Genomic DNA, 27,788 nt, shown 5'->3' on the forward strand with positions numbered 1-27,788 from the left:
GCTGGGCAGACCCTGCCCCCCAGCTCCCCAAATTCCAAGTTCAAATGCCCTCCCTTGCATTTTAAAGCCAGGCATCCCTTTCACATCTCAGCTCTACTCACCAGCCTGGCAGCAGAGCTGACAAAGCGGTGTCTCACCCACTGGACTAGAAGCAGCTTGAGGGCAAGCCCTGGGGCCTCTCTGGTCAGTCCCCCGCCCCTTCCTCCAGCGAAGGCTAACCGAGTGTCTCTGACGAGAGGGTGTAGGACTAGGCACCAGGGCCCCAGGTGGGGACAGAGTCCCTGTCCCCAAAGAGCCCACTGTCCCGTCCCCACTTCTGTCCCCCCCGGCACAGCTGGACACTACTGTCCCCAGTGTAGCTTGTGGACTTGCACTGGGAATCCTAGTCATAAAGAGACAAGTCATTGCATTAAGGGAACCTTCTGCAGATCCCGGCTTTTAGATAAAAGGTGTGCATTTTAGGGTCCAGTCTGTCACACTGGACAATGGTCTCAGCCCAGCCCAGCAATGAGGTCGGGGCAGCCCCAGGAGTGAGTCCTGAGCTCGACCACCCATTTGTATGCGCTTTGCCTCCCTCTCCCCAGCACCAACGGCGCCGCCTTGTCAGTAATGCAGAGGGCTGCACTAAGATGCTTAGCCAGAGCCTGGCACACAGCAGGCGAGCGTCAGCCACCGTGAGAGCAATTACTGCCAGCCGCGCCCACTCAGTGTGCCCAGTCCACACCCCACCCCATCCCATGTCCTGGTGTTCTCACCATCTCCTGCCCTGTCTAGCCCCAGAGTGGGTGCCCCAGCCCGGCACATACACCCTCAGCTTCAGCCTCCAGCTCGGCTGCCTGTGGACCAAAGGGGAGCCACCAGCCTGTGGCAGGGCTGACCCCCGGCTGGAGGCTGACCGGACTCACCAACGACCTTGGCCACGTTCACGGCCTTGAGCCCCATCAGGTCGGGCAGCTGGTCGATGATGACGTCCCTGCTGGCCTTGACCTTGTGCACACGCTCAATGCTACGCCGCTGCCAGTCGGTCCAGTAGATGAAGTCCCCCAGCAGCGTGAACCCGAAAATGTGCGGGAGCTTGTCTTCCAGGAGCGTCCGCCGCTTGGTCCCGTCGACATTGATCACCTGCAGGATGGCAGACACGCGGCTGAGCCAGCCTCAGGCCTGAGCGGCCTGGAACAGGACTGGCCCCAGCCGCATCTGGCCAGGCCGGGCACCATGGCTCACTGAGGCAGCTGGATGAATGATGTCTTCAGTGATGGTGCCGTTCAGGGGCTCTTCCCTACTGCCTCCCTGACCTGGGTGTGCATGCTGTGCTGAGAGGGGCAGGCAAGGCAAACAGGCATCCTCTGCCTCGCCATCGCTGATTAACTGGCCATGGCAGCCTGGAGTACCAAGGTGTAGGGTCTCCGACCGGGGATAGGCTCATTGATTAGCAATGTCTGCCCAGACGCAGCATGAGAAGGCACTGATCACCATCCCCAACACAGAGCCCAGTTTCAAAAGGCTGGACCATGAACGCGCTAACCCAGACAAGGCCTCCCAGTTGCCTGTGGACTAATTTCTTGCTCGGTCAGGACCAGGTGAACTCTGAGGACACTTGTGCTTCTAAGTCTGAGCTCAGAGCTCTAAGACGATATCCGACCCCAGACATACTTGTTGTTGAGTTGCTAAGTCCTACCCAACTCTTTTGTGACCCCATAGACTCTAGCCCAGCAGTCTCCTCTGGCCACGGGATTTCCCAGGCACAACACTGGAGAGGGTTGTCATTTCCTACTCCATGGGATCTTCCCAACCCAGGGGTCAAACCTGCATCTCCTGTATTGGCAGGTGGCTTCTTTACTGCTGAGCCACCAGGGAAGTCCTCCCAGATACACACTGGTGGCCGTTGACTCTGAGATGGAAACGCTAAATCTTCTTGAAGAGTCAGTGCTGATTAAAAGCATCGACCACAAAAGCCACAGATAAGGAAAGTACTATCAAACATAAGAACGCCTTAACCAACCGAAACACACAGACGAACAGGATAAGACGTGTCCCTGATGACAGACGGTCCAGTAGAAGCAGATGTGCAAGGACGATTAAAACGCAACATCCGAACTTTCGGCTCTCAGGCCAGGAGCAAAGAGACACGATGAATTAAAGGCAAGCCTCAACAGGCCTCCTGCAGCCAGATTGTATTTCCAGCTCATCAGAGAGGATCCAAGCCTTCTGTTGTGCACACACGCAAGACAGATCGGGTATGTGTTGAACAGAAAAGACTTTGGTCCTCTGTTGCTGGACAGCACAGGACAAAACTCAAAACTGCTGGGTCAAAGGGTCGGGGGAGGGACAGGCAGCTCTGGACCCTGCAGCCGGGGACCCCACCCCTGCTCCGTCCTTGGCCGAGTCCCTGCACCCCATGGACCTCAGTCTGTCCACCTGTAATTAAGGGGAGCAGCTAAGTTACCCTGGGAACTTAACCAAACAACTGTGGCTGGGCCCCCACCAGGGGCAATTACATCAGAACTGGAAGGCCAGGTACGGGCCCCCATGGGGGCGCCAATGAGCCGTCCAGGTGAGGGACCATCTCCTGTGTCACGAGCTGGCTTGCAGACCTCGGGCAGCAGGATTTCTGGGTAGAGCTCTGGGCTCCATTCCTGGCCTGTGGGTTAGCCCCAGGTGTCAGGCGATGGATGCAGGAACACTCCAAGTTGGTCCAGGGTGCTGGTTCCAGTTTTGGCCCCACAACACGAAGGCACATAAAGCTGGTGAACACACACTTTACACAGAGCTTGGACCTGGGAAGAGGTCTCGCCTGAGGAAGTGCAAAGCAAGAGGAAGAGCGTCTCCAAGAACACACGGCCCGTCTCACACTCACAAACACACAGGCAACACGCCTGCTCCTTCTCTGACACTGAATACCCAGGGCTAGGCAGGGGCCGTGGATACAGATCAGTACAACAAAAACAATCCACGTCTGGAAAATAAAGACTCTGCCTGCCATACACCGAAGGGTCAGCAGCATCGGAGACTTTTCTCGCCCTTCTCTAGGTCCGCATTTTCTTCATTTCCTTTAATAACTCCATTCCAGACATAAGTAAGCACATATTCTATTGACTGGGGTGAGGAAGTACATTTTCCCAGCTTAGGAATGATGAACGTGAGCCCACAGAAGACCCAGGACGATTGAGCGGGGCAGACGCTGCCCAGAAGCACCTCCCTGTTTCTGCCTGTCTCCCCCTCCCCTGCTGTCTCAGTTGTCCAGAACAAAATGGTGGGGGGGGGGCTGTGAGCTGCTCCCTGGGGCCAGGCTCCCACCACAAGCACAGACCCGCGGCTCTGGGCTGGCAGGGTCCCCCTCTGCCTCGGAAGCCCTCCCCGTTTCCTCTTTGTACAATTACAGACCCCATGAAACAACCAGCAAGCCCTCCAACTTGGAAGAACATCAAGACTCTAACACTCAAGAAAATAAATGATCCCACAGCAGCCTTTTTCACAGCAGCTTTCAACACACCTTGACCAAACCCAACACATCTGTTAAAGTAACTCTGCTGGGCCAGACCTTTCCCAAATCCTGGAGCAGACGAGTGCGGCCTGTCTAAAGGGAGACACATGTCAGCCCCCCAGGCTCCCTCTGGGCCCAACTTGAGGACCTTCCGTGGCCCCTCTGATGGAGGGCGAGGAAACAGACATGGGAACCCATCCATCAGCCTCGGGGGTGGGCAATGCATCAGAACAGAATCCAGAAAAAGCAGATCCGAACCTGGGAGATCGACAACATGCGGGCCAGGAGAGAGCGCGGAGGGGCAAATGGTCCAGGACAGGGGCTGGCAAGCAGTTTCTGAAAAGGAGCGTAAATGTTTTCGGCTTTGAGGCCGTGAGGTTCTTGTCACAGAATAGCAGCCATGGAGGGAGCCTAAAATAAGTGTGAGTGTGTCCCAATATCTCAGATATGCGGATGACACCACCCTTATAGCAGAACGCGAAGAACTAAAGAGCCTCTTGATGAAAGTGAAAGAGGAGAGTGAAAAAGTTGGCTTAAAGCTCAACATTCAAAAAACGAAGATCATAGCATTTGGTCTCCTCACTTCATGGCAAATAGATGGGGAGACAATGGAAACAGTGAGAGACTTTACTTGGGGGGTGGGGGCTCCAAAATCACTGCAGATGGTGACTGCAGCCATGAAATTAAAAGACGTTTGCCCCTTGGAAGAAAAGTTATGACCAACCTAGACAGTGTAGTAAAAAGCAGAGACATTACTTTGCCAACAAAGGTCTGTCTAGTCAAAGTTTTGGTTTTTCCAGTGATCAAGTACAGATGTGAGAGCTGGACTACGAAGACAGCTGAGCGCCAAAGAACTGATGCTTTTGAACTGTGGTGTTGGAGAAGACTCTTGAGAGTCCCTTGGACTACAAGGAGATCCAACCAGTACATCCTAAGGGAAATCAGTCCTGAATATTCATTGGAAGGACTGATGATGAAGCTGAAACTCCAATACTTTGGCCACCTGATGCAAAGAACTGAATCACTTAATAAAACTCTGATGCTGGGAAAGATTGAAGGCAGGGGACGGGGACAACAGAGGATGAGATGGTTGGATGGCATCACCAACTCGATGGACATGAGTTTGAGTAAGCTCCGGGAGTTGGTGATGGACAGGGAAGCCTGGGGGTCCGTGGGGTCGCAGAGTCGGACATGACTGATTGACTGAATGGAATGGAACGTGTCCCAGTAACACTTCATTTATGCAAAAAACAAAAAATTGGAATTTCATATAAATTTCACATGCCGTGAGATACTACTCCTTTGATTGTTTTCATTTAAAAGTTATAAGAAATTCCTTGATGGTCCAGTGGTTAGGACTCAGAACTTTTATTGCTGGGCCCAGGTTCATTCCCTGGTCGGGGAACTAAGATTCCACAAGTCATGCAGGTCAGCAAAAAAGGTCAGTGCAGAAACCACCGAGCATTTGACAGTGGCACAAATCAGGCAGTCTGGCCTCCAGTCCACAGTTCTCTACCCCTGCTCGAGAAGTTCCCCTGCCCTTGATTTTCAGGAAAGGAAACTAGATGACTCCAGGAAGTTATGTCCAAATGGCTACGCCAGATGCAGAAGGGGCCCGCGTGCAGCGTGCTCTCTCTGACCTCCAGGCCTCCGGCCTCCTATGCTCAGCTGACCTCACACAGCAGACCCAGGTCTGGGGAAGGGGAAGTGGGGAGTGGCAGGAAGAACACAGCGGTCCCCTGGCCGGCTCACTGCACGACCTGCAGCACAGCAGCTGTGCGATGAGAGGAAGGGTGGGCAGACCGCAGAGAAGCGCACCCTCAGCCGTGTCCAAGCGGCAGGACCCACCGCTGCGGGGCGCGCATGGCCACCCACAAGCCAGAGGCCCCAAAGTCACCTGGAGTGCACCTTCCCTACACTGAATGCTGTTGTCAGCTCGCAGCCGTGCAAGGGGTGTGACTCCCAGGACGCTGAGAGCACGACTTTTAAAGGAAAAAGAGGGAATTCCCTGGCGGTCCAGTGGGTGGGCCTTTGCCTTCCCATGCGGGGCGGCGGGTGTGGATTCGATATCTGGTCAGGGAGCTGGGATCCCACAGGCTTCGAGGCCAAAACATACCCAAAACATTTTTAAGAAAAAGGAAGCAGTGTTGTAACAAATTTGATAAAGACTTTAGCAATAGCCCACATTAAAAAAAAAAACAAAAAACCAAGGAAAAAGAGTTCTGTTCTCTGATGGAATAACTATACTCACATAAAACCCCAAATTAAAACTGCCCTGGTTATTTTGATTCACGTAATTCAAAAGATCTTACACACATACCCAATCACACCCGCAGAGCTCGTGGAACCGTTGCTCAGGGGTCTTGCACCCTTCTTCCCCAGGGTTCGTGGACCTGGACACACAGCCCATTGGTCACTCCTCCAATGAGGGTTTATTCCACATGTGCTGGAAGTCACCTCCACCAACTCAGGAAATGTCAGGAGCAGAGGGACAGACTTATTTTCATCTTGGTCTGTGATTCCTCCTTGGCCCGCCTGCCCCTCTGGGCGTGTTGATCCCCGCCAGGTACTTCCCACGAGCACCCACCCTGACAGCAGACAACCACCAGCGGATGTCATCTTCAAGGACACCAGCTCCCCAGGATCCTGGCTGAGTAAGACATCAGGGTGCGGGTGGGGGGAGCCGCAAGGAGTCCAGGTGACCCCTAGGGCCTCCAGCAAGTACCAGATAACCCACACACAAGTGACACTTCCTGCCTCAAAGATGGGCCAAACAGGTCTATGGGGTCGGCCCATGAGACTTCTGCTTCTTGCACCCGGGTGTCAGAGTAGCCCTGGGGAGAAGTGAAACTGAGAGGGCTCTTCACTCAGTCGTGTCCGACTCTTTGCGACCCCGTGGGCTGGAGCCCGACAGGCTCCTCCGTCCACGGAATTCTCCAGGCACTGCAGTGGGTAGCCATTCCCTTCTCCAGGGGATCTTCCCAACTCAGGGACTGAATCCCAGTCTCCTGCATTGCAGACAGAGTCTTTACCATCTTAGCCACCAGGGAAGTCTCTAGGGAGGAAGCTTTAGAAGATACTGCAAGGCCACAGAGGGCAAGACTCGACCTTGCTCTTATTCAGGAATGGCTGGAACTGCCATCCAGGGACCTTGCCCGATCACGGTGTGTGCACAGGGCTGTGTAAATGCTTTGCCTATTTCAGGATTAATAAAGGGCGGGACTCCTGCCTCTACTTCAGTGGTCCCCAGCCTTTTTGGCACCAGGGACGGGTTTCGTGGAAGACAGTCCTTTCACAGGCCAGGGTCAGGGGATGGCTCCAGCACATTACATTTATTGAGTACTTTATTTCTGTTCTTATTACACTTGTGATATATACAATGAAATCTGCAAGTCCCTTTGCCACCACAAGGCTGTGATCCATGAAGGGGTTGTGTATTTCATTATACAGTCAAAAGCTCTAGCTGTTCCACATCATGTTCAGATGTGAGAGTTGGACCATAAAGAAGGCTGAGTGCCCAAGAATCGATGCTTCTGAGGGAGAGGGCTGGGGCAGCTGGACATGTGGCCTCGAGAACAAGCTCTGGATGGATGTATCCACTGCAGGGAGAACCCTCGCTAGGCTGTCATGGGCTTGGCGTCCACCAAGAAGGAGGTCAGAGAGAAAAGGAGGGAGATGCTGGGCCAAAGGGGCCGTCGATTTGAGACTAAATAGGAAGCCAAAGTCCCAGATACTTTTACCAATAAAGCTGAATCTTATGGCGCAAGAGAGCAGAGGCAGGTCAGAGGGGTAGGGGCTGGGAGCCTGGCTGGGAGCGGGAGGGGAAAAGGTGCAGGAAGCGGGTGAGAGGCCGGGGCCCCGGGTGTGGCTGGAGTCACAGGAAGGGCTGAGCACCGGTAACAGGAACTTCCAAACCCAAGGGCTCCAGACTCAGGACAAGGGTTAAGGAGGCGCCGCAGGGGAACTCCAGACCCAAGTCAGTAGGGCAGGAGGCACAGGCAGCTCTGGGGCTGCAGGGAGGCAGGCCCGCACCCACACGCACCCCAGACAGCTCCAACCCTGACTGACCAGTCCACCTCTGGTGCCCGAGGCTGGGGAGGGAGCCTCAGGGCTGTCTCCCTGGGCAAGCCGGCCTGAGCCCATCCCCACCTGTACCCCATGCTGGGAGCCGCCCCACGCTGGGAGCCGCCCCGCGCTAAGCCCCCTGAGGGGCTGCTGACCTGGGCTGGCCTGACCCTGCCGTCCAGGACGCTGTCACAGACAAGGCGGCAGGAGGCCCGCCTGCAGGGTTTCGCAGCCCCCTCCCCTGACGCCCCCCACCCCCCTGCAGTCTGGACCCTGCTCCACAAATCCATCCATGTGCCGCCACTGCTGGCCAGCAGAGGCCAGAGGAACCCCCGCCTCGTGGGCTCCAGAGCTCCGTTGTCCTCCCCGCTCGCCCCGGGGACCCGCCGCAGCTGCCCCGGGAAGCAGGAGCTGGACCGCGGCCCGCTTCAAAGGGAAGCCGGCTGACTCCACGCAGGGCTCCTTTCTGTGGTGCCCCGGCTCGGAACTCAGAGCCAGGCCACAGGCGCTGAAGAGACTCCCCTCTCCCCTCCAAGGCAACCCGGCCTGACAAGCCAGAGAAGACGCTCGGCGCCTTAGCCTCTGGCGGGGGCATAACCTCTTGGAGACGGAGCCACTGCCGGAAATCACCCCATCGCCGGGAGGACTTGGAAGGGCCTCCTCTGACCGTCCTGCCCGCCTGGAGTCCGACGATGCCATCAGGAAAGGAGACGCGGCCCCTCACCTGAGGCGTTCTCCCAAAGCCCCAACTCCACGGGACCCCAAGAGGGGCGTCCGCGCTTGGGCTGACGGCCTGACCCCCAAGGTTCGTGAAATTTGTCCTTTGAGGGGTGCACCGGAGAAGCCGGTGGCTCAGAGGTAAAGAATCCGCCTGCAATGCAGGAGACGATGCAAGAGATGCAGGTTCGATCCCTGGGTCAGGAAGATCCCCTGGAGGAGGGCATGGCAACCCACTCCAGTATTCTTGCATGCAGAATCCCATGGACAGAGGAGCCTGGTGGGCTATAGTCTTTGCAGCCTGGTCAGACACAACTGAAGCGACTAGCATAAAGGCAGAGAAGTATCTGCTGGGCACATCTACCCAGACCTGCAGCAGAGCTGGCGCTCACTGGGTACTCAGAGCCAAGCTCCGAGACCCAAGAGGGGGCAGCCCATGGCAGGAACACACGAGCCAGTCTCCAGGAATGCTCAGGCCACCTCCAGAAAGCTCACCCTGCAGCCCCTCACCACTGAAAAACATGCCAGAAGGGTCTGCCCTGTGCTCCAGGCAGGACCCAAGAAGGTGGAAAGCCCCAGGGCCAGGGGCTGACAGGCCATGCCCCCACCTCCATGGAACAGCTGGGGATCCCCAGTGGGGATGCTCACCTCGATTTTGTCTGTCTTGGCGTCTCCCCAGTAGAGCTTGCCCTCCTGCAGGTCGAGCGCCAGGCCGTTGGGCCAGCCCAGGGAGGTATTGACCAGAATGTGCCGCTCCTGCCCGTCCAGGTTGGCGCACTCGATTTTGGGGTGTTCCCCCCAATCTGTCCAGTACATGAGGCTGGAGAAGAAGCACACGTCCGTGAGGCTGCCCATCTGTCATGTCCTGGGTCCACCCCTGGGACTGAGAAAGGCGCCCACCCTCATCATGCCCGAGCCCGTGGGCAGCACCAGGAGCTCTGGGGGGAACAGCAGGAGCTTAACCAGGCGGGGCTCTGGGACTGCAGCCAGCAGACACCCCGCCGAGTGTCCGGGGCTGCAGGGAACGAGCGCCCAGAGGGAGAGAGGCAGAGTGGAACCTCCTTCAAGTAGCTCAAGGGCCCTGCATGCCAAGCACAGCAGGCAACAGGCTGTCTGTGTCTGAGAAACAAAGTGAGATGCGTGGGGTGGCGGGGCTTTCTGGTGGCGGGTGTGTGTGTGTGTGTGTGTGTCTGTGTGTGTATGTCTGTGTGTGTCTGTGTGTGTGTGTCTGTGTCTGTGTGTGTCTGTGTCTGTGTGTGTGTGTGTCTGTATGCGTGTGTGGTGGGGCTTTCTGGTGGCGGGTGTGTGTATGTGTGTGTGTGTGATGCGTGGGGTGGCGGGGCTTTCTGGTGGCGGGGTGTGTGTGTGGGTTTGTGTGTGTGTGTCTGTGTCTGTGTGTGTGTGTGTCTGTATGCGTGTGTGGTGGGGCTTTCTGGTGGCGGGTGTGTGTATGTGTGTGTGTGATGCGTGGGGTGGTGGGGCTTTCTGGTGGCGGGGTGTGTGTGTGGGTTTGTGTGTGTGTGTCTGTGTGTGTGTGTGTCTGTATGCGTGTGTGGTGGGGCTTTCTGGTGGCGGGTGTGTGTATGTGTGTGTGTGTGATGCGTGGGGTGGCGGGGCTTTCTGGTGGCGGGGTGTGTGTGTGGGTTTGTGTGTGTGTGTCTGTGTCTGTGTGTGTGTGTGTCTGTATGCATGTGTGGTGGGGCTTTCTGGTGGCGGGTGTGTGTGTGTGTGTGTGTGTGTGATGCGTGGGGTGGCGGGGCTTTCTGGTGGCGGGTGTGTATGTGTGTGTCTGTGTTTGTGTGTGTGTGTGTGTGTGTCTGTATATGTGTGTCTGTGTGTGTGTGTGTGTGTCTGTGTTTGTGTGTGTGTGTCTGTGTTTGTGTGTGTGTCTGTGTGTGTATGTCTGTGTGTGTGTGTGGTGGGGCTTTCTGGTGGCGGGTGTGTGTGTGTGTGTGTGTGTGATGCGTGGGGTGGTGGGGCTATCTGGTGGTGGGTGTGTGTGTGTGTGTCTGTGTCTGTCTGTGTGTGTGTGTCTGTGTGTACACTTCAGTCCAGGGAAGCATCCACAACTGTGCCCTGAGCACACCCAGCACTGGGAAGGACCTGACTCCATCTCACAGCGGAGGATGAGGTCCCAAGTGAGGCTGGCAAGGCACTGACCTGACAGCCTCCATCAGGGCAGTGGGGGAGCAGGTCCCCGTCTCCCCGGCCCAGAGCCCAGGTCGCATCACTGGTGATGAGCTCCTGCCTCCTTGCCCTGCAGACCCAGGGGACTGGCTTCTCGTGCCCACCTGCCCTCCCCGAGGGACGGTCCTGCTCCCTGGCAGATAATACGGAGCTGCGTCTGGGCTCTGAGGTGCTCGAGGCTCAAGGCCTGGGCCTGTCCAGTCGCAGCCCTGTGACCCCCAAGGACCATGCCGCTGGGCTTCTGGAGACAGAGTCAGCTCCACATGGAGCAGGGCTGAGAGCGCAGGTTCCCCGGGCAGATGGACTGCAAGCCTGCCTGCCACCAGGCCCCCTGCAGGGTCAGGTCACTCGGAGCCTCAGCCCCAGGGGAAAAAGGAAGAGCACCTGGAGACCCCTGGGTGCTACGGTTACCATGGTTACGGCCAGCGCAGCTCAGTTCCACCCTCAGCGATCACCCCTGGGGTTGCCTCCCAGGGCTGCCCTCCCAGCTCCTCCAGGCTGGCCCTGGGACTCGGGCCCACTGAGGGAGGCCTGTCCCACAACGAGGGCAGGGGGCTTCCCTGCAGCCCCAACCCCAGCCCTCAAGAGCTCTCAGGGTTTCCCACCCTCCACTTAGGGTCTGCCAGTTTCATGTTCTTGGTCACGAAGCTGCAGGAAGGTGCTCAGCTGCTACCCTCTAAGCCTCTGGAGGGGGGCGGGGTCTCAGAAAGGCTCCTACCCTGATGGACAAGATTCACAGAATCCTACATGGGAAAGTTGGAACCAGACTGCCAGGTCCAAGTCCCGCCTCCCAGCTGTGTGACCTTGGCAAGTCACTTAACCTCTCTGGGCTGCAGCGTCCTCCAGTGGACCTACCCCGGCAGGTGAGGGCAAGAGGGAAACGTGCCTGCAGCATGGACCGTGCGCAGAAGAGATGCGGCACGTGTGGAGTAAGGGCTGCGGTGGCCGTCACTCCGGTCACCACTGCTGGCCTAGAAATCACATGGTGGACAGCTCTATTTCACGGGTGAGGAGACTGAGTGAAGCCCAGGGTGGGAAATGACCTACCCAAGGTCTCTAGGGTTTTCTATAAACCTAACCAAGCTCTGTGTCGGAGCTCCTCAGTCTGGTTCCCAGATCAGCCCGTCACCTGGGAGCGCGTTAGAAAGGCAAGCTCTCCTAAACCAGACATCTGCTTCCTCCTGAAGGGGAGGCAGCTCTGGGACCCCCGGCCCGCTCGGGCTGGCTCCCAGCGCCCCCGCCCAGCCTCACCCCATCGCGGGGTGCAGCACGATGGCGCGGGGCTCGTCCAGGTCCTCGGACACCAGGGTCTTGCGGGAGGTGCCGTTGAGGCGCGTCACCTCGATGCGATCGGTGCCAGTGTCGGTCCAGTAGAGGTTGCGGGCCACCCAGTCGACCGCGATGCCGTCAGGGTCGTTGATCTCGGTGTTGACCAGCGTCTGCGCCCCCGACCCGTCCAGGTGCGCCCTGCGGATGGCCCGCACCTCGTCGTCCGTCCAATAGACGAAGCCCTCCAGCGGGTCGTAGTCGATGGCGATGGCATGCCGGATGTCGTCCACCTGCAGCACGATGTCCGTGAAGTCCGGCGTGTCCAGCGAGATCCTCCGCAGGTCCGTCCGCCGGGCCAGCAGCAGCACCTCCTCCGCCCCTGTGACCGATACACAGGAGCAGCGGGGTCAGAGGCGGGCGGCACAGCGGGCCTGCAGGGTAGGGGCGGGGGTGCAGCAGGGGAGGGGCTTGGCCAGGTCCCCGGGGCTTCCTTCCCGGGCCAGGTAAGGTTAGGGAATAGTCACGAGATCGTCCTAAGTGATCCCTAGTTCATCTGGCGCCATTTCCACCACCGTCTTACAAACGAGACAACAGAGGCCCAGAGAGGTTAGGCAGCCAGTCAAAAGCCACACAGCCATCCGACTTCAGCCACTGTGAGAGCTGCTTCATGCTCAGTCCACCTTTTTCCCTGCAAGCCCCTCTCCTGGCCACACACAGCTCCAGTTACCAGTCCTGCCTGGGCTCTGGGCTCCAGGCCCTGCTTGCTCACTATACTCCTCAAAGCTCCCACTGGACTCAAATGCCACCTCTTCCCTGAAGCCCACCCTGCCTCCCTATACCCACCCAGCAAGGCAGCTTTAAGTCCTATGACCACGCACATCATCACGAGTCTGTCCTTCCCAGGCAGCCATCTCACCATCACGGGTAAGCGCCTGGGAGGCAGGCGTCCCTCCTTCCCCTTTGTCACCTGGGCTGTATTGTTTTGTTGTGTTATTGATTTGCTGTGATTTCCAATCGGCTTGTTCACGACTTAAGTGAAGCTGTTTTGATCTAAAGATGAATCTGTTTACATGGAGGAAACCAAGCCCGGGTGACGTCATCGATACCTTTCATGGCTGATACGTTCAGCTAGTGACAAACTCCAGGCTCTGCTGGGGGGATTCTTGATAGGGACAATGACTCAAAGGACATTTAGACTCTAAATACTGAAAGTCTGTGAGTCCTGGGCAAGGAGACTCTTGGCTGACCTACACTGCTCTCCAAAGATCTTGAGAGCTCCAGCCATGGCCAGGCCACTGCCGGTCAGCAGTGCTGTGAAAGCGTGCGGCCATCTCAGGAAGGGAGGAAACAGCTGTTCCTGCCCTGAAAAGGCTCCTCCACACAGACCGTGGGAGAGCCGCATAAGGGCCCCTGGAGTGATGACGTTGACAGCAGCCCACCTTGCCCACCCAACAGGCGCTGTCACCCACTAGGCAAGGGACCTGAGCCAGCAGCCGATATGCAGCTTTTAACTGGATGGACCGACTCTACGGAGAACCAACTCATAAGAAAGGCACACCTTAACTGCTCTTGCCTCCCCTTTGCCTGGAACAATAATGTAACTGGTTTTGAGTACACGGATGTGAGAGTTGGGCCATAAAGAAGGCTGAGCACCAAAGAATGGATGCTTTCCAGATGCGGTGCTGGAGAAGATTCTTGAGCATCCCTGCAAGGACAACAAATCAGTCAACTGTAAAGGAAATCAACCCTGAATATTCATTGCAAGGACTGACGCTAAAGCTGAAGCGCCAATACTTTGGCCACCTGACAAGAAAAGTCGACTCATTGGAAAAGACCCTGATGCTGGGAAGGATTGAAGGCAAAAAGAGATGGGTGCAGCAGAAGATGAGATGGTTGGATGGCATCACCAACCAAACTCCAAGAGACAGTGAAGGACAGGGGAGCCTGGAGTGCTGCAGTCCACAGGCTCGCAAAGAGTCGGCCACGACTTAGTGACAAAACAACAACGATATTATTTCTTTACTGACTTATTAAGAGACTCTGTGGGAGAGGGTGAAGGTGGAATGATTGGAGAGAATGGAATTGTAGCATGTATATTATCATAAGTGACCAGTCCAGGTTCGACGCATAAATTTTCCTCTGTTCATTTCTTTGCATTTGTGCTTTTTTAATAAAATTCTTTTTTAGAAATAAAAAAAAAAAAAAGAGTTCACATGCTGCAACCAAATAAATAAATATTAAAAAAAAAAAAGAGACAGTATTCCTTATGGTATTGGCTTGTGAACTGTTAACAGCATCAATCACAGTTCCCCACAGTGAACCTGTGTTAGATGAATCACTGGCAAAGACAGTCTCGGCCTCTGACCAGCATCTACTCTGAACAAGACACATCCTGGATCCTCCCAGGGAGTCATCAGAACTCCCAGCCAAGGGAGCCTCGCGTGCTACTACACAGAGCCTCATGTGTAGGGCCCCGGGGGTGCTGGCCAGCCCTGACCCGGACACCCCAGAGGCTGCTGGGGCCAGGATGTGGCCCTCCCCTACCACCACCCTTTCACTCACTCTGGCCCTTTCTGGTCTCGAGGATCCACAGAAGCAAAAAGATTATGCTCAGAGGCCACCTCTGGCACTCAGGGGGCCCCTTGCCTGGTCTGAAGAAAGGCCCAGAATGGGCAGGGACCCGCCTGAAGTCACACAACAGGGAGGGGTGCAGACAGAGCGGGGACCAACCCGGCACCCCTCATGCCGAGGCCCCCAGGACTGGGCTCTGCACCCGACTGCGCAGTCTCCTCACACCTGGTCCAGCCAAAGGCCTCAAAAGCCGATCAGCTTCTTGCCTCAAGGATGGAGCCCTCGGAACCCGGTGTTTTGCCGAGTGATTTCCAGTGAGGGCAGGAACGTGATCCGAGGCCCCGTGTTCATAACCCAATTCCCCCACTAGAGGGTGCTCACGGACAACAACGGCTTCACGAACCTAGGGCTGGGGAAACTGAGGCAGGTGGGGGAAAACGGGAGGTGCAGGGAGTGCTGGAGAAGGTGCTCAGGCACCCGACTTCGTTGGAAACCTCCCCGAACTCAGATTTAGCTAGAGGTGCTGATGCGAGTTCTGGCTTGGGGTATGGCGGACGGAGAAGAGGGGAGTTCTGCTGGGCTCCATTCCTAAACCGTTCTAGTGATGTAGGGTCTGCTTTTCAAGGGCCAGGTCACAGGCTGCCTCCTCCTCCAGGAAGCCATTCCTGCCTCCCCTCCAAGTGGTCAGAGGGACCACATACACAGGCACCCCCCCCACGCTGCCTCACAGGGATGCTGGCCCATACCCGACTCTGTTCTCTGCAGTCTCCCAGCACAAGGCCCTGCCCAGAGCAGGTGCCAATCTCCTAGGACAAGCAGGGAGAATTCAGGGCAGAAACTTCCTGGACCCGCTCCTGCTGTGTGACGTGGGGCAGGTCCCTAACCCTCTCGGGGCCTTGGTTTCCTCATTTAGAGTGAAGAATCAGCCTGACCTGATGGGAATCCCCATCTAGCCCTGACATCAAGGAGAACCATAAACCAAACTCTATGGCGGGTTCTGCCTTAATCTTCCCTCAAGGGAGCTGGCGAGAGCGCCCAGAAAATGCTGGTTCGTTAGGGAACCAGATACTCGGTTCCCAAACATCTTTTGAGCCTGTTTCACCCATCCCTGTTCCCACGATCCTCCAGACACAGTTGTCTGAGGTAGCACCATCCTCACACCAACCCCTGAGATGGGTTCATGCTCCATTTTACTGAAGACAAACCGCGATGCACAGAGAAATTAAGCTCCTCACCCAAGGACACACAGCAGCAAGTGGGAAAAATAAAGTACCACGAACACTTCAATTCCCGGAGCTAGATGCAGGAAGCCCAAGGTCAGTGCACTGGCCCCGCAGGCCTGGTCGCCCCACCAGTGGCTTTGTGGGCAGCGGCTTCAGGCCAGGCCCCGAACCAGGTGCTGGGGTTGGGAGTGGACAGAGGAGATGTGGGCACTGCCCGCGTGGTGCAGGACAGAGGCCTTCAGTGAGCGAGACCGTTAATGAACCAGTGCTGGGAGGAGAGCAGGGGACATGGGCACCCGCGAAGGGGGCCGGCTGAGACTAGGGGTCTGGGGTCCAGCAGGAGCCTCTAGGATCCAGGGGCCTGTGACCACGGATGCAACATATTCCATCAGCCTGTCCCCGAGGGGCGCAGAGCCACCAGAGGCGAAATGTGCCCAGAACCAGCCCTCAGGTAACCAGTCAGTACGAAGCCTCGAGCACACCCCACCATCAGGGAGCCCCATCATCAGCGTTTCTTAGAATCAAGTCTCTGCAGCTGAGGCAGTAATTAAACGCTGGGATAAATCTGTAGGTGTTGACTGACTCCAAACCAGGATGTGGGGGGGTCCTCTGACACCCCTTGGGCCACGGAGCCTTTGAGGTTTTTAGTTGAGCTTTGAAAAAAAAAAAAAACGCAGAGACCAGGACCCCCAGGAGAGAGCCAAGGTCCGGCCACAGTCAGCCTGAAGGTCTGAGCAGGCGAAGCCCAACACAAAGATGTGGGGTGTGCGGTCCCGGGCCAGGTCGGCAGGGCAGCTGCAGAGAGAAGGCCACAAAGAGGGCCTGGACCCCTTGGTCGGCAGACGCTCACTGGGGTGACCTCCAGGGTTGTTCGCGGGGAGGTGCAAGCAGCAGCTGGCCTTGGAGTGGGTGCAGGGGGAGGGCCGGCCCAGCAGGAAGACAGGCCAACCCCCTCCAGGGGACCAGACACAGGGCCTGGGGAGGACTTTGTTTAAACACCAGGGAAGTAAACTGTTTAGAAACTTAACAGTTTGGCCAAATGGTTTTCTTTGGGGTTGTTTAAACAAATAGCCTGCCTCGCGGCACTGCCGAAGAAAGTGAAACCTTCCCGTGCTGGCTGGGCAGCTATCCCTGGAGCCTCCTTGGTGGCTTCTGACCCCTCCCCTCCCCCTGCACCCATTCACGCAGGAAAGAGGGGCGCACCCCTGCCTTGGGGTCAGGCATCGGGCTTGGGACACAGCCCTCCCTGGCAGAGTGTTCGCCTCAAAATGGAAAAGCAGACCAGAGGGAGAGCCCAATGCCACGGACATGTCCAGTTCAAGCCCTCCTCCCTGACAACACAGCATCCAGACCGAGCCACCGGCCCCACAAACAAGGGCTGCAGTCACATCCCCCGCAAACTGGGCAGCTCTTATCAGCAGAGACTGCTTCTCTGACAGTCCCGGAGGCCAGAAGTCAAAAGTCAAGGTGCTGAGGGCTTCCCTGGTGGTCTAGTAGCTGACAATACTCTGCACTCCCGATGCAGGGGGCACGGGCTCGATCCCTGGTCGGGGAGCTAGATCCCACATGCTCAACTAAGACCCAGAGCAGCCAAATCAGTAAAATAAATAAAGTAAATATCAACCCATCAATAAAATAAACACTGATAATACATAAATGAATTAGATCTTAAAAATCAAGGTGCTGGCAGGGCCAAGCTCCCACGAAAGACTCTGCGAAGAGTCGTTCTCGGCCTCTTCCCACTTGTGGTCACTGCCAGCAATCCCAGACATCCCCTGGTCTGTGGCTGCCTGCCTCCGTCTTCACACGCCTTCCTCCCCCGGGGTCTGTGTCGAAGCTTCCCTCTGAGATGACTGGTCCCTGGGTGTCGGCCCCAAACAAACACCACACAACCTTGTCTCGTTTCCCGCTGCAGACTCTATTTTCCAATCAGGTCACAACCACAGGCTCCAGGACTGGGGGCTTCACCGTTGTCTTTTGGGGGGATATGATTCTGTTCCCAACAGTTGGGGGGCATGGGGCGGGGGCACACTTTCCACAGAAGGACGGGTTCAAGGGCAGGAACTCCAGACAGAGGGGCGCTGTGGAGGCCGCTCTGCAGCCCCACAGGCAGGCGTGGGGCAACCCTCCACCGCCCCCTTCCCGTGGGGTCTGATCTGAGCTTGGAGGCTGGGTACGCGCCAACGGTGGTCCAGCAGACCATGACTCTTTCCTGGATACCTTCTGCATGCTGAATGCCGGGGCAGCTCCGAGCCCACCCCTGGCTGCAAGGAAGCCTTGTGGAAAGGGCAGCCCATGGGGACAGCAGAGCCCAGCCACGAGACACACAGAGCCCCCAGGACAGAGGCCAGAGGAAGCCCCCGCGAGCAGCGTCATCTCTGCACCCTCCGGCCCGCCTTTCAGTCCCCACAGGGCTCTGTGTGCCTTCTGTCCAGGTGTCGGACGGCAAACACTCTGGGCTCCATGAGGCCACGGCCGCCTCTCACGGCCCCTCAGCTCCACCACCGTGTAGAAGCTGCCACAGTTGATGCGTCAGCAAAGGCGAGCAAGCAAAGCGTTCAACGTGGGCGCCGAAACCTGAAGGTCCTACCGCTTTCCCAGGTCACCAAACACTCCTCTCGTGATCTTCGTTCAACTGTGTAAAGACCGAACTTCGCCTGCAGCTGCCCGTAGGCCGCAAGCCGTCTGGCACACAGGTGGGGCTGGGGTTTGCTAGCTCTTGCGTGGGACAGTGCGTGTGACTTTTACAGTATCAGAACTATATTCTAATAACACAGGAAACCACGTCAGGAGGGAGGAGGACACAGAGCGACCGCAAGTGCTCTCCACTCCACTCCCCTGTAAACGTAAAACTGCCTGAAAAATAAAGTCCATTAAGTATTTTAAAGAAAGTTAAAAGGCATATAGATCAATAAGAAAACTACCCAGACCCCAAAAATAAACAGGCAAAGACCATAAACACAAACTAATAGAAGACAAAAAACACAATCAATAAACACGACAAATGGGTAACTTCTAGGTAACTTGACCATTTGAGCCACCAGGGATGCCGAAGTGTTAGTCGCTCAATTGTGTCTGACTCTGTGAACTCTGGGACTGTAGCCCGCCAGGCTCCTCTGTACATGGAATTCTCCAGGGGGTTTTCCTGACCCAGGGATCGAACCCGGGTCACCTGCATTGCAGGCGGATTCTCGCAGGTAGAAGTGAGAGGCCTGTTGCTACCAGCTGGGTCAGTATGTCCCCCCCTCTCAGGGGACTGTCCCGGGCACGCTTCCTGGATGGCAGTGTGGCTTAGGGACCCTCTGACCAGGCAACTTCCCCTCCGAGAAGCCAGCCCAAAGCAGCAGCTAGAAATGCACATGGATTCTCCATCACAGAGGGTCCCCAAGGCTTCGTGAAAATAGCAAAACCCAAACCCGAAAGGAAGAACCTGTAAAGAACCTAGAGATCTCACTAAAGGAAAAAAAGTGAAAGTGAAGTTGCTCAATCATGTCCAACTCTGCGATCCTGTGGACTGTAGCCCACCAGGCTCCTCTGTCCACAGGATTCTCCAGGCAAGAGTACTGCAGTGGGTTGCCTTTTTCTTCTCCAGGGGATCTTCCCGACCCAGGGATCGAAACCAGGTCTCAAGCATTGCAGGCAGATGCTTTACCCTCTGGGCCACCAGGAAAGCATTACATATATGAAGGGGCTGGAGTCCAGGTCAGTCGTTATACAGGCTCCAACGGCACCCTCTGGAGAAGGCGGGGGCAGGACAGGCTGGGGAGGCGGTAGGTGGGAAAGTCAGCGTGATGCTACTACACACACGATCCAAACAAATCACGCAAGATGTGAGTGCGTGCATAGGAGAAAGGACAGGGTGGCCCCTCCACCCTGCTGGTCCAGTGGTTAAGATGCCTCGCTTTCACTGTAGGCGGCACGGGTTTGATCACTGGTCAAGAAACCAAGATCCCACATGTGACAGCCAAAAAAATAAATAAAAGGACAAGAAACACACTTCAAAATATTAACAGCAGCTATCTCTAGGTGGCAAAATTATGAGAGTTTTTTATTTTCTCCAGTTATTTTTTATGTTTTCCTTCCTACAGTGAACACAAATGTCACTTCAAAACAAGAAAAACAAAAGCTTTAAAAGGCAGTGCAAGAGTTCATCCCAAGGGGATCTCACAGACTCGGTGGGACGATGGTTGTAATTCCGGGGACCCATGACGGCTTTCTCAAGGGTGACCTGGCAGGGAGAGCCCTAGCTCTCCACTAAATTGCCACGGGGGTAGAGGGGTTGGGGGGGGATATATTCAGCCTCCAGGTTCTGAGCTGTTTGAGCTGGAAGAACAGGAGAAGGGAGGGATGGGGAAGAAGTGTCCACAGCCCTGGCAGACCAGGAGGACACTGCTGGTGGCAGTCGCCCGGTGTGGGGACCACCTGAAAGGGCCTCAGGGTTAACCCCTTCCACACCCCAACTAGGAAAACGACTTTTCACGACGGGCAAAACAAGAGTGCATCCCAGGGCCTGGACTGACCACATCAATACACACAGATGGGGCGGGGCCTGTGAGTTCCCCACCCCCCACCCAGCAGGCAGGGTGGACAGCACCCTGTCCCCCACTGAACCACCTGCAGCTCCAAGGTCATGGGCCCCCACGGGAAGGACGAGGCACAAACCTCAAGGTTCCCCCAAGGCCGCACCACCCCCGAAGGCTCCTCCTGCCAGAGATGCCTCTCCGCCCGCCTGACGCGTTCTCAGCCCCTGCCCTGGCTCTCGGGTCTCCCATGTCCATCTCCCCTCACTGCTCCTATGGGAAGCAGAGCCAGCCTTGACCGTGACCTGGGCCCAGAGCCACACGGGCAGAGCTGGGCCCAGCGTAGGCCGCAGTCCATGCTGCAGCTTCTAAGGCCATAAACAGCTTCACAGCAGGCAGGGAGCCGGCTTGTTTTTGTTTTTGGCAATAGATTTTCTCCACTGCCCCCCTGGGGGTAGGCAGTTGGACAAACAGTGAGACCACAGGCCGGCACCCCAGCCCAGGAAACCACGCCGAGTGACCACAGGGCCACAAGGCACAGAGGAAGTGGCCGGGCCGGACGCTGGCTCCGCTGGAAACCTGAGGCCCGAGCAGCTGTCCCCCTGCACGGCCCACCTCGGGCCTGCCAGCCAGGCTGCAGGGAGGCTATGGCCCCTGGGAACCATGGGCCGGGTAGGCATCCTGGCCTGGGGCTGGGCCTGCGTGCACAGCTCTGGGAGGCCGGGGGTCACTGGACAGCGGCCAGGTCAGTGCCAGCTCTGTGACCCACCCCGCAGGCAGTCGCCTCCAGTCCCGTCCCCAGGCGCCTCACCTGGCTCTCCACAGGCAGCACCGCCCGGGGGTCACACCTGACCTCACCCCCCAGCCCCTTTTCCCTCCTGAGTGACCCTGAGCAGGCAAGCTGGCCCATTCCTCACAGGTAGGACTCAGGTGTGGATAAGGCCCCCATGAGAGGCTGGGAACAAGAGAGACATGTTCCAGCAGAGTGTGGTTCGGTGGGCGGATGAGAAGTGGGCAGCCAGGCTCCCTGAAAGGTGGGAATGTGGGGTGGGGGGCCGGCAAAGAGCCCGGGACTTGCACGAGGAAGGCTCCGTCCCACCTCTTCAGGCAGGTGGCTCCGCTCTTTAGAAAGCCCACACGGGGGTCGCTCGGAGCCCAGGCAGACCAGCAGCATCCCCCAGACGACTCTGGCGCACTGCAGGCAGACGTCCCCGGGCCCGGGCGCAGCAGGGGCGGGCTGGGCGCAGACCCCGGGCCGGGCTGCGTGGGCTCAGGCCTCGTCTCTGCCCCTCCTTCCATGCTCTGATGGTGCGTGCGGACAACGCAGGCTGGCCAGAGACCCTGCCTCACACGGCGTCACCCTTAGCCCCCAGGAGGCGCTGGGGGCTGGGGCGTCCGTCCACCAGGGCCCGGACCTCAAGAGCACAGAACGTGTCCCTGAGGGGAGCCGTCTCAGCCCCTGGGGTCCATCCAGGGCCAGGCTGGAGCTGGGCTCGAATGCAGAAGCAAGGGGCACGTCGGACAGGCTGGGAGGGAGGGGGCCACGTGTGGAGTGACCACAGTCTCACTGCGGCCGGTGGACACGGGCATCCACGCGCCTGACCGCACCCAGGAGGCGCTGCCTGCCCAAGTAGCCCTAGCCCCACGACAACACTTTACTCTTTCAAAGAATATGGCAGGCTCCCCTCTCCTCTTTTATTAGTTTTAAAAAGTTAGTCTTCAGACTCAGACACAAAAGAACACATGCTGTGTGGTTCCATTTCTATGACTTCCGGAACAGGCAAAACTAATCCTTGGTGATGGAAGTCAGGACAGCGGCCGCCTCAGTGGGGGGGATGGGGGTGGGGGGTTGGTTTGTGGCGGGAGGCTGCCAAGGGCACCAGGGAACTTTCTGAGTGGTGGAAGTCTTCTGTATCTGGTGTGTGGGGGGGGTGGTTATGTAGATGCATATAACTGTCAGAGCTAATCAAAATCTACACTTAGAACCTGTGCAATTTACTGTCTGCAAGTTATATTCAATACCTCAATTTCTTAAAAAAGAGGAAAAAAAAAAGTCAGCGCTTGGGCTTGTGACACCACTTCCTGGGACGGTGCAATCTGATTTTCTTGCTATTAAACATTCACGGTCCGTGGCTGAGAACAGCAGCTGCCTTCTGTTTGCAGAGTCGACGCCAATCACTGTCCGGGTGGCGGCAGCCTGGGCCACAAGGGCCTCCTTTCTTTTCCCTTCGACCTACTTCCCCGATAAGTGACAAGACAGCCAGACTGGGAACAAACGCACCCCTTATCCCTCGGGCCTGAGCCTCGGCTAATCCTCCCGGACAGACAGACGGACGCGAGGGGCCCAGTTGTCAGCTTGCCCGGCCACATCCCCACCGCTCTTTCGTCTCCTGTCCCCACAAACATCTGTTAAAACTCCTTCCTGGCGAGGTGCAGCAGGTGGGCCGTCAATCAGCGGGCCCCCGCCTCATCTGGAAAGGCCTGGGCTGGGGGTACAGAGAATGACACCCCCGCACCGCCTGGCTACCCCTGGGTAGCGGAGCCACATGCCCCAGACACTGGCCCGCAGGTAACCTGCCCAGGTCACTCAGGCCCCGAGGAGGGGTCTGCCCCACAGGCATGAGGAAGGCCCAGGGACAGGAGTCAGGAGAACAGGGCCGGCCCCACAAGGGGCGGGCCCCGAGCGGCTGGGAGCAGCGGCAAGAGCGGGCGCCCCGGGTCGGTGGTGGTAACTCCCAAATAAGGCCCCGCTACTGCTGTTTTTAGCCCATTCCACATAATTGGAAAAACATGGGGAAAACCAAAGCCAGCCGGGCACCTCCTTGGCGTGGCTGCCAGGGAGGGGGCAGGGAGGCTGGCACTGGAGGGCACGTGGGCTCGCTCGCGGTCTGGCCCGGGGTGGGCTCCTGGCCCAGGGCAGGCTCCCCGCCTCAGGGACCAGAGTCACCCAGTTCCCCTCAGGCTTCACTCAGCCCCCAGTAGGGCCAAGGCAGAGGAGGGCCACTTGCTGGGACATCCACTCCAGTCTTGGAACCCACCGGCGCCTCCCTGGGTCTCCAGAAACACGGACCCCCAGAGCCAGTGGGTGTCACATCCCTGCCCAGGGGGCTGTGGGAAACAAGACACCCCTCGGCCCACAGGCAGGGAGTCCTGGGGCTCCTGTTCTGTCTGTGTGCCCCCGCCCAGCAGGCTCTGCCTCTCCCCTGACACCGGCTCCAGCCCTGCTGAGGGGCGTCCTCCGATCTCCCCACGTCACCAGCGAGGAGGCCGCAGCTCAGGGCACTGACGGACTCCCCGCTCTGTGGATGTTCAGCAGCAAGTGAAGCAGCCTCCACTCCACCCTCCACTTCCCAGGGGGCCCCCACACCCACCTCAGGATGTCTCAGGCTCCCATTTGCTGGGGTCCAAGCATCATCCCATCTCAGCTTGGCCCCTGGGGAAGGTGCTGACCCCTGCACAGAGCCGGCTCTCCCTGGCTCAAAATCAGGAAAAAAACAGGATTCATGCAGTTCACACAAATATCTTCAAGTTCAACTCCATGGGCTTCTCTGATGGCTCAGCTGGTAAAGAATCCGCCTGCAATGCAGGAGACCTGGGTTTGATCCCTGGGTCAGGAAGATCCCCTCGAGGAGGAAACGGGAACCCACTCCAGTATTTGTGCCTGGAGAATCCCACGGACAGGAGCCGGGCGGACCACAGTCCAAGGGGCCGCAGAGAGTCAGACACGACTGAGTGACCAGTACACACACAAGCATAAAAGGTCAGGCACCTGGGGTGAGAGTGCCAGGAATCCGCAAGTCACACCCGAGACCCTGGTTTCCCATCCTGAGAAGTTTCCGGCCGTGCCCGCTACCTGGCAGCTGCCTTGGGCACGCATCCAGGGCAGAGGCAGCACTCCACCGCCCACACCTGGTTCCTTGTCATGAAGGTTTGCTGGGGCCAGGAACCTGGATGTCACGTGGGTGATGGTAATTCCAACACAGCCAGGCCCCTGCCCCGACCCAGAATCCTTCTAGCTCAACACTGGCCTTCAGCCCCAAAAAGGAGAGCCACATGTCTGGCTTCCCTACTGGCTAGGCGAAGAGGGCTCCCCACACACTGGGCCCCCCTCCCAGCTCCTCTGGGTACCAGCTGGAATCCACATCTACTCCTGATTCCAAATGTCCAGGGAAGAACTGCTCTCCTGCCATCCTGCCTGCCTGGCTCCAATTTCAAGTTCGAATTCAAGCACAGCTCATATTTGTTAGGCAGCCAGGCCTTCCTCTCAACAACCCCATGAATCAGGTACTACATGCTTCTCGCTTAGTCGTGTCCAGCTCTTTGTGACCTGTGGACAAGAGCCCGCCAGGCTCCTCTGTCCATGGGGATTCTCCAGGCAAAATACTGGAGTGGGTTGCTACGCCCTTCTCCAGGGGATCTTCCCAACCCAGGGATCAAACCCAGGTCTCCCACACTGTGGGCAGATTCTTTACCATCTGAACCACCAGGGAAGCTGATCATCCCTTTTTACTGCTGAGGGAATGGAAGCACAGAGAGGCTGAGCCAGTTTCCCAAGATTACACAGCCGGCACATGAGTTAAGGTTTCATAAAAGGAAGACTGCACACAGAAAGCCATCGCATGATTGAAAAGTGAAAGTGTTAGTCGCTCAGTCATGTCCTACTCTTTGTGATCCCATGGACCGTGGCCCACAAGGCTCCTCTGTCCATGGAATTCTCCAGGCAAGAATACTGTAGTCCCGGGTTGCCATTTCCTGCTCCAGAGGATCTTCCCAACCCAGGAATCAAACCTGAGTCTCCTGCATTGCAGGCAGATTCTTTACCATCTGAGCCACCAGGAAAACCACTCTAAATTCTGGGAATGCCCAAAAGAGCATTTCCTCGCTACCCAAAAAGTCTTCCGCAGGCTCTCAACTGCAGACCAAAACCGTGTTATATGTCGCAAATGTTGCCTTTGACACACCTTATCCTGGATGCAAGTCGCACAGGCACAGTCTGGGTCCATTTTCCTCTGTCCCAGAGGCCATCCTCCTAGCCCAGCGCCTCCTCCAGAGCCCTCACCACGTGGCTTTGGCTCTTGACCCCCGTGGGACACTGGACCACACTGATTCCACAGCCAAGAGGAGATCCCCGAGTGCTCCCAGGGCCTCCTCAGCTGGCCCCGGAATTCTATCCTCCCTACCGGACACCCCGAGCCTCGGAAGACCCTGGCGGCCCTCCATGGGCACTGCTGCCTTCCGGCCGGCAAGGCGCCTGTGCCAGATCCTCAGAGCCCCGCCAGTGACATTCAATAGGCCTCAGCGCCTCGTTTTCTTCATGTTACCCTCGCATTGCCAGCCTCTGTCTCCAGGCAGTGTTTGCAGCTGATACCCCACACGGCGTCAGCAGTCAAAACACGCATTCCACACATGATTTACGTTCACTAGGACGTGGAACGACACACATCAGCGGCGCGGCCGCTCGGGAGGCTGCGGGAGCAGGGGAGGCAGCCACCGTGCTCAGGAGACGGGGTGGGGGGCGTCCTTTTCATCAAACGTCATCCTTTCACATGACACTCTGTCTGTGGCAAAGAACAGAAACTGGTCCCAAAGCCCCCCGTCTGCCAGGGGAGGCGTCACTGATGGTGACATCTGAAACCTTCAGCCCCACTCAGTCCTCGTTCACAGGACGGGCTCCAACTCACTGCGTCTGTCGCCCAGACAGCCGAGGAGGCCCCCTCAGGGACAGAATCCCCTTCCCATTCACACCCGTGCTCCTCTGGGTGAAGGACACGGGGAGATGTTTGAGGACCACCTCGAATGTCCAGAAAGCCACCATGGGGGCAAATCCTTGAAATGCTCCAAGAAGCTTCTGGGTTGCTTCTCGACTTCAATTAAAACATTTAGGAAACTCTGTTTACCCTTTCCCATCCTGGCTGCCCCCAGATCCCTTCAGCTTCTAACTTGGAGGGAGCTACGTAAGCTACCCTTGACCCCCCAGAACAAACCCGTGTGTCAGTGAGAAGCAACTGGGGTGCGAACCACCCTCATAAAAACTGAGCCCTGGGCATCCCGTTCTCATGCAAACCAAGACTCCCATCCACAGCTTTTGTCTCTCTAAGCTGTTCCCTCTTCTGACCTGACACCCTGGTCCTGGATGGGGCATATGGAGCAAACGCAGGTAGATGCAGCCTCAGTGTGACGACGTCCTGTCTGCCTCTATGCAGACCCCCGTCCCATCCCTGGCTCCCACGCAAGCAGGGGCCCCTCGGAATGACAACAAAAACATTTTTCTTCCATGAGCTTGGCATTCTCCAGCTAAGTCATTTGAAGAAGTTTCCTTCACAGCTGGGGAGGGGGCAGTTCTGATAAAACCAGGGAAGGTGGCCCCCCTGGCTGACTCCCAGGGGCTCTGCAGGAACTGGATCAGCCCCAGCCCCACCCCACCCTACACCCTGCACACCCCACCCTCAAGGCCTTGCTTCCAACAGGAAAGACAGGCTTTGCTGCTAATCCCTAGTTCCCCTCATGGGTATCTATGTCAGCTCTCCAGCACAGAGCTTCCAGCCCCGGGTACTGCCTCTTCCAGGAAGACCTCCCACCCCTCTCCCTGTGGTTGATGCCTGCAGAGGGTACACAATCCTCTCAAAGGACTCAACCCCAGGCAGCGGCCCCCAGAGCTCAGAGGCCCCAGGTACTGGGATGGTGGAAACCCGAAAGAAGCCTACAGTCCCCACTTGTTCTGGTTGGAAAGGAATTTGGGCCCATGGCAGGACCCCTGGACAATGGAGGCAAACAAAGCTGCGTGGGCCTGACACGACGTCAGCGGTGTGAATGATTGGCATGGCTACTGTATATACGTGCAGGGGGTCCCACACAGCATTTGCAGCTCCTACTGATGCCCTGGGTTCTCCACAGCTTCCGTGGGAGGGGGTGGTCTCGACCCGCCCCCCCCACCCCATCTCACAGATAAGGAAGGGAGACACAGAGTGACAGGGCCCCAGGGCGGTCTGGTCAAGTCCCTGCTGGAACTCCAGGCTTCTCTGGCTGTGCCACTTCACTGGGCCGTGACTCTGGGCTTCAATGAGGGTTCACAGCCCATTTCTGCCCACACCCACTCGTGGAACTTTGACGCAGAAAGGCCCCTTAGCAAATGCAGTTGTACAAGGCCCCCTCTGGGGAAGCACTACTGCATGATCTACCTTCGTGGGGTTGTGTCTGTCAACTACAAACTGGTACCTGGCATAGGCACTTGCCATCCACCTCTACCAAGATTAAATCGTGTGCTGCTGCAGCTGCTGACTTTCAACATGTCCTGAAAGGAGCTCAGGGTAGAGAATAGAAATGGAGGCATCTGTGCTCCAGGAAAAACTGGCAGGACAGGTCTTCAGATGGTTAGATATTTTCAGACGCCAATTTTATGAGCCCAATTCTTGTATCTCCTCGAGTCTAGAAAAGCGCTACAGCCCTTCATGTGATATGACGTCTGTTCCTTGTGACTAGCAGAAACCTTCTGCAAAAATATGTGTTCGATTGCATGGACTTCTTCACCAAGATCACATATATACTGACCTGTTCCCCTACCTCTTTGGAGAACTTTCTCAGCTATCTGAGATGCTATCTCTGGGCTATCGTCCTCATTTTGCCCCAGATAAAACGTAACTCACAATTCTAATACTGTGTATTTTTTAAAGTTGACATATCCATCCCTGGTCCTTCCCCAAATGTCCACATGCAGCCTGGTTCTAGATACTTGGAGTGGACGGAGATGGCAAC

At 57.1% G+C, this 27,788-nt stretch overlaps 1 protein-coding gene and 1 non-coding gene across 3 annotated transcripts in view; one reads left to right on the forward strand and one right to left on the reverse strand.

Moving 5' to 3' along the window:
• Positions 1 to 27,788, reverse strand: part of LRP5 (LDL receptor related protein 5) — a 125,600-nt gene that overhangs the window by 40,151 nt on the left and 57,661 nt on the right. For both annotated transcript variants that reach the window (XM_055415337.2, XM_055415336.2), the window contains exons 6-8: positions 11,705 to 12,101; positions 8,915 to 9,086; positions 906 to 1,122 (exon numbers count right to left, since the gene is read on the reverse strand). In XM_055415337.2, coding sequence (XP_055271312.2) covers positions 906 to 1,122; positions 8,915 to 9,086; positions 11,705 to 12,101 — 786 coding nt within the window. The remainder of the gene's footprint in view (positions 1 to 905; positions 1,123 to 8,914; positions 9,087 to 11,704; positions 12,102 to 27,788) is intronic.
• Positions 4,819 to 4,889, forward strand: TRNAK-UUU (transfer RNA lysine (anticodon UUU)). The gene has a single exon. It is a non-coding gene; the product is annotated as a tRNA-Lys (tRNA).

Source organism: Moschus berezovskii, chromosome 25 (assembly GCF_049115385.1).
Source record: "Moschus berezovskii isolate FMDL1 chromosome 25, NW_MosBer_1.0, whole genome shotgun sequence".
Lineage (NCBI taxonomy): Eukaryota > Metazoa > Chordata > Mammalia > Artiodactyla > Moschidae > Moschus > Moschus berezovskii.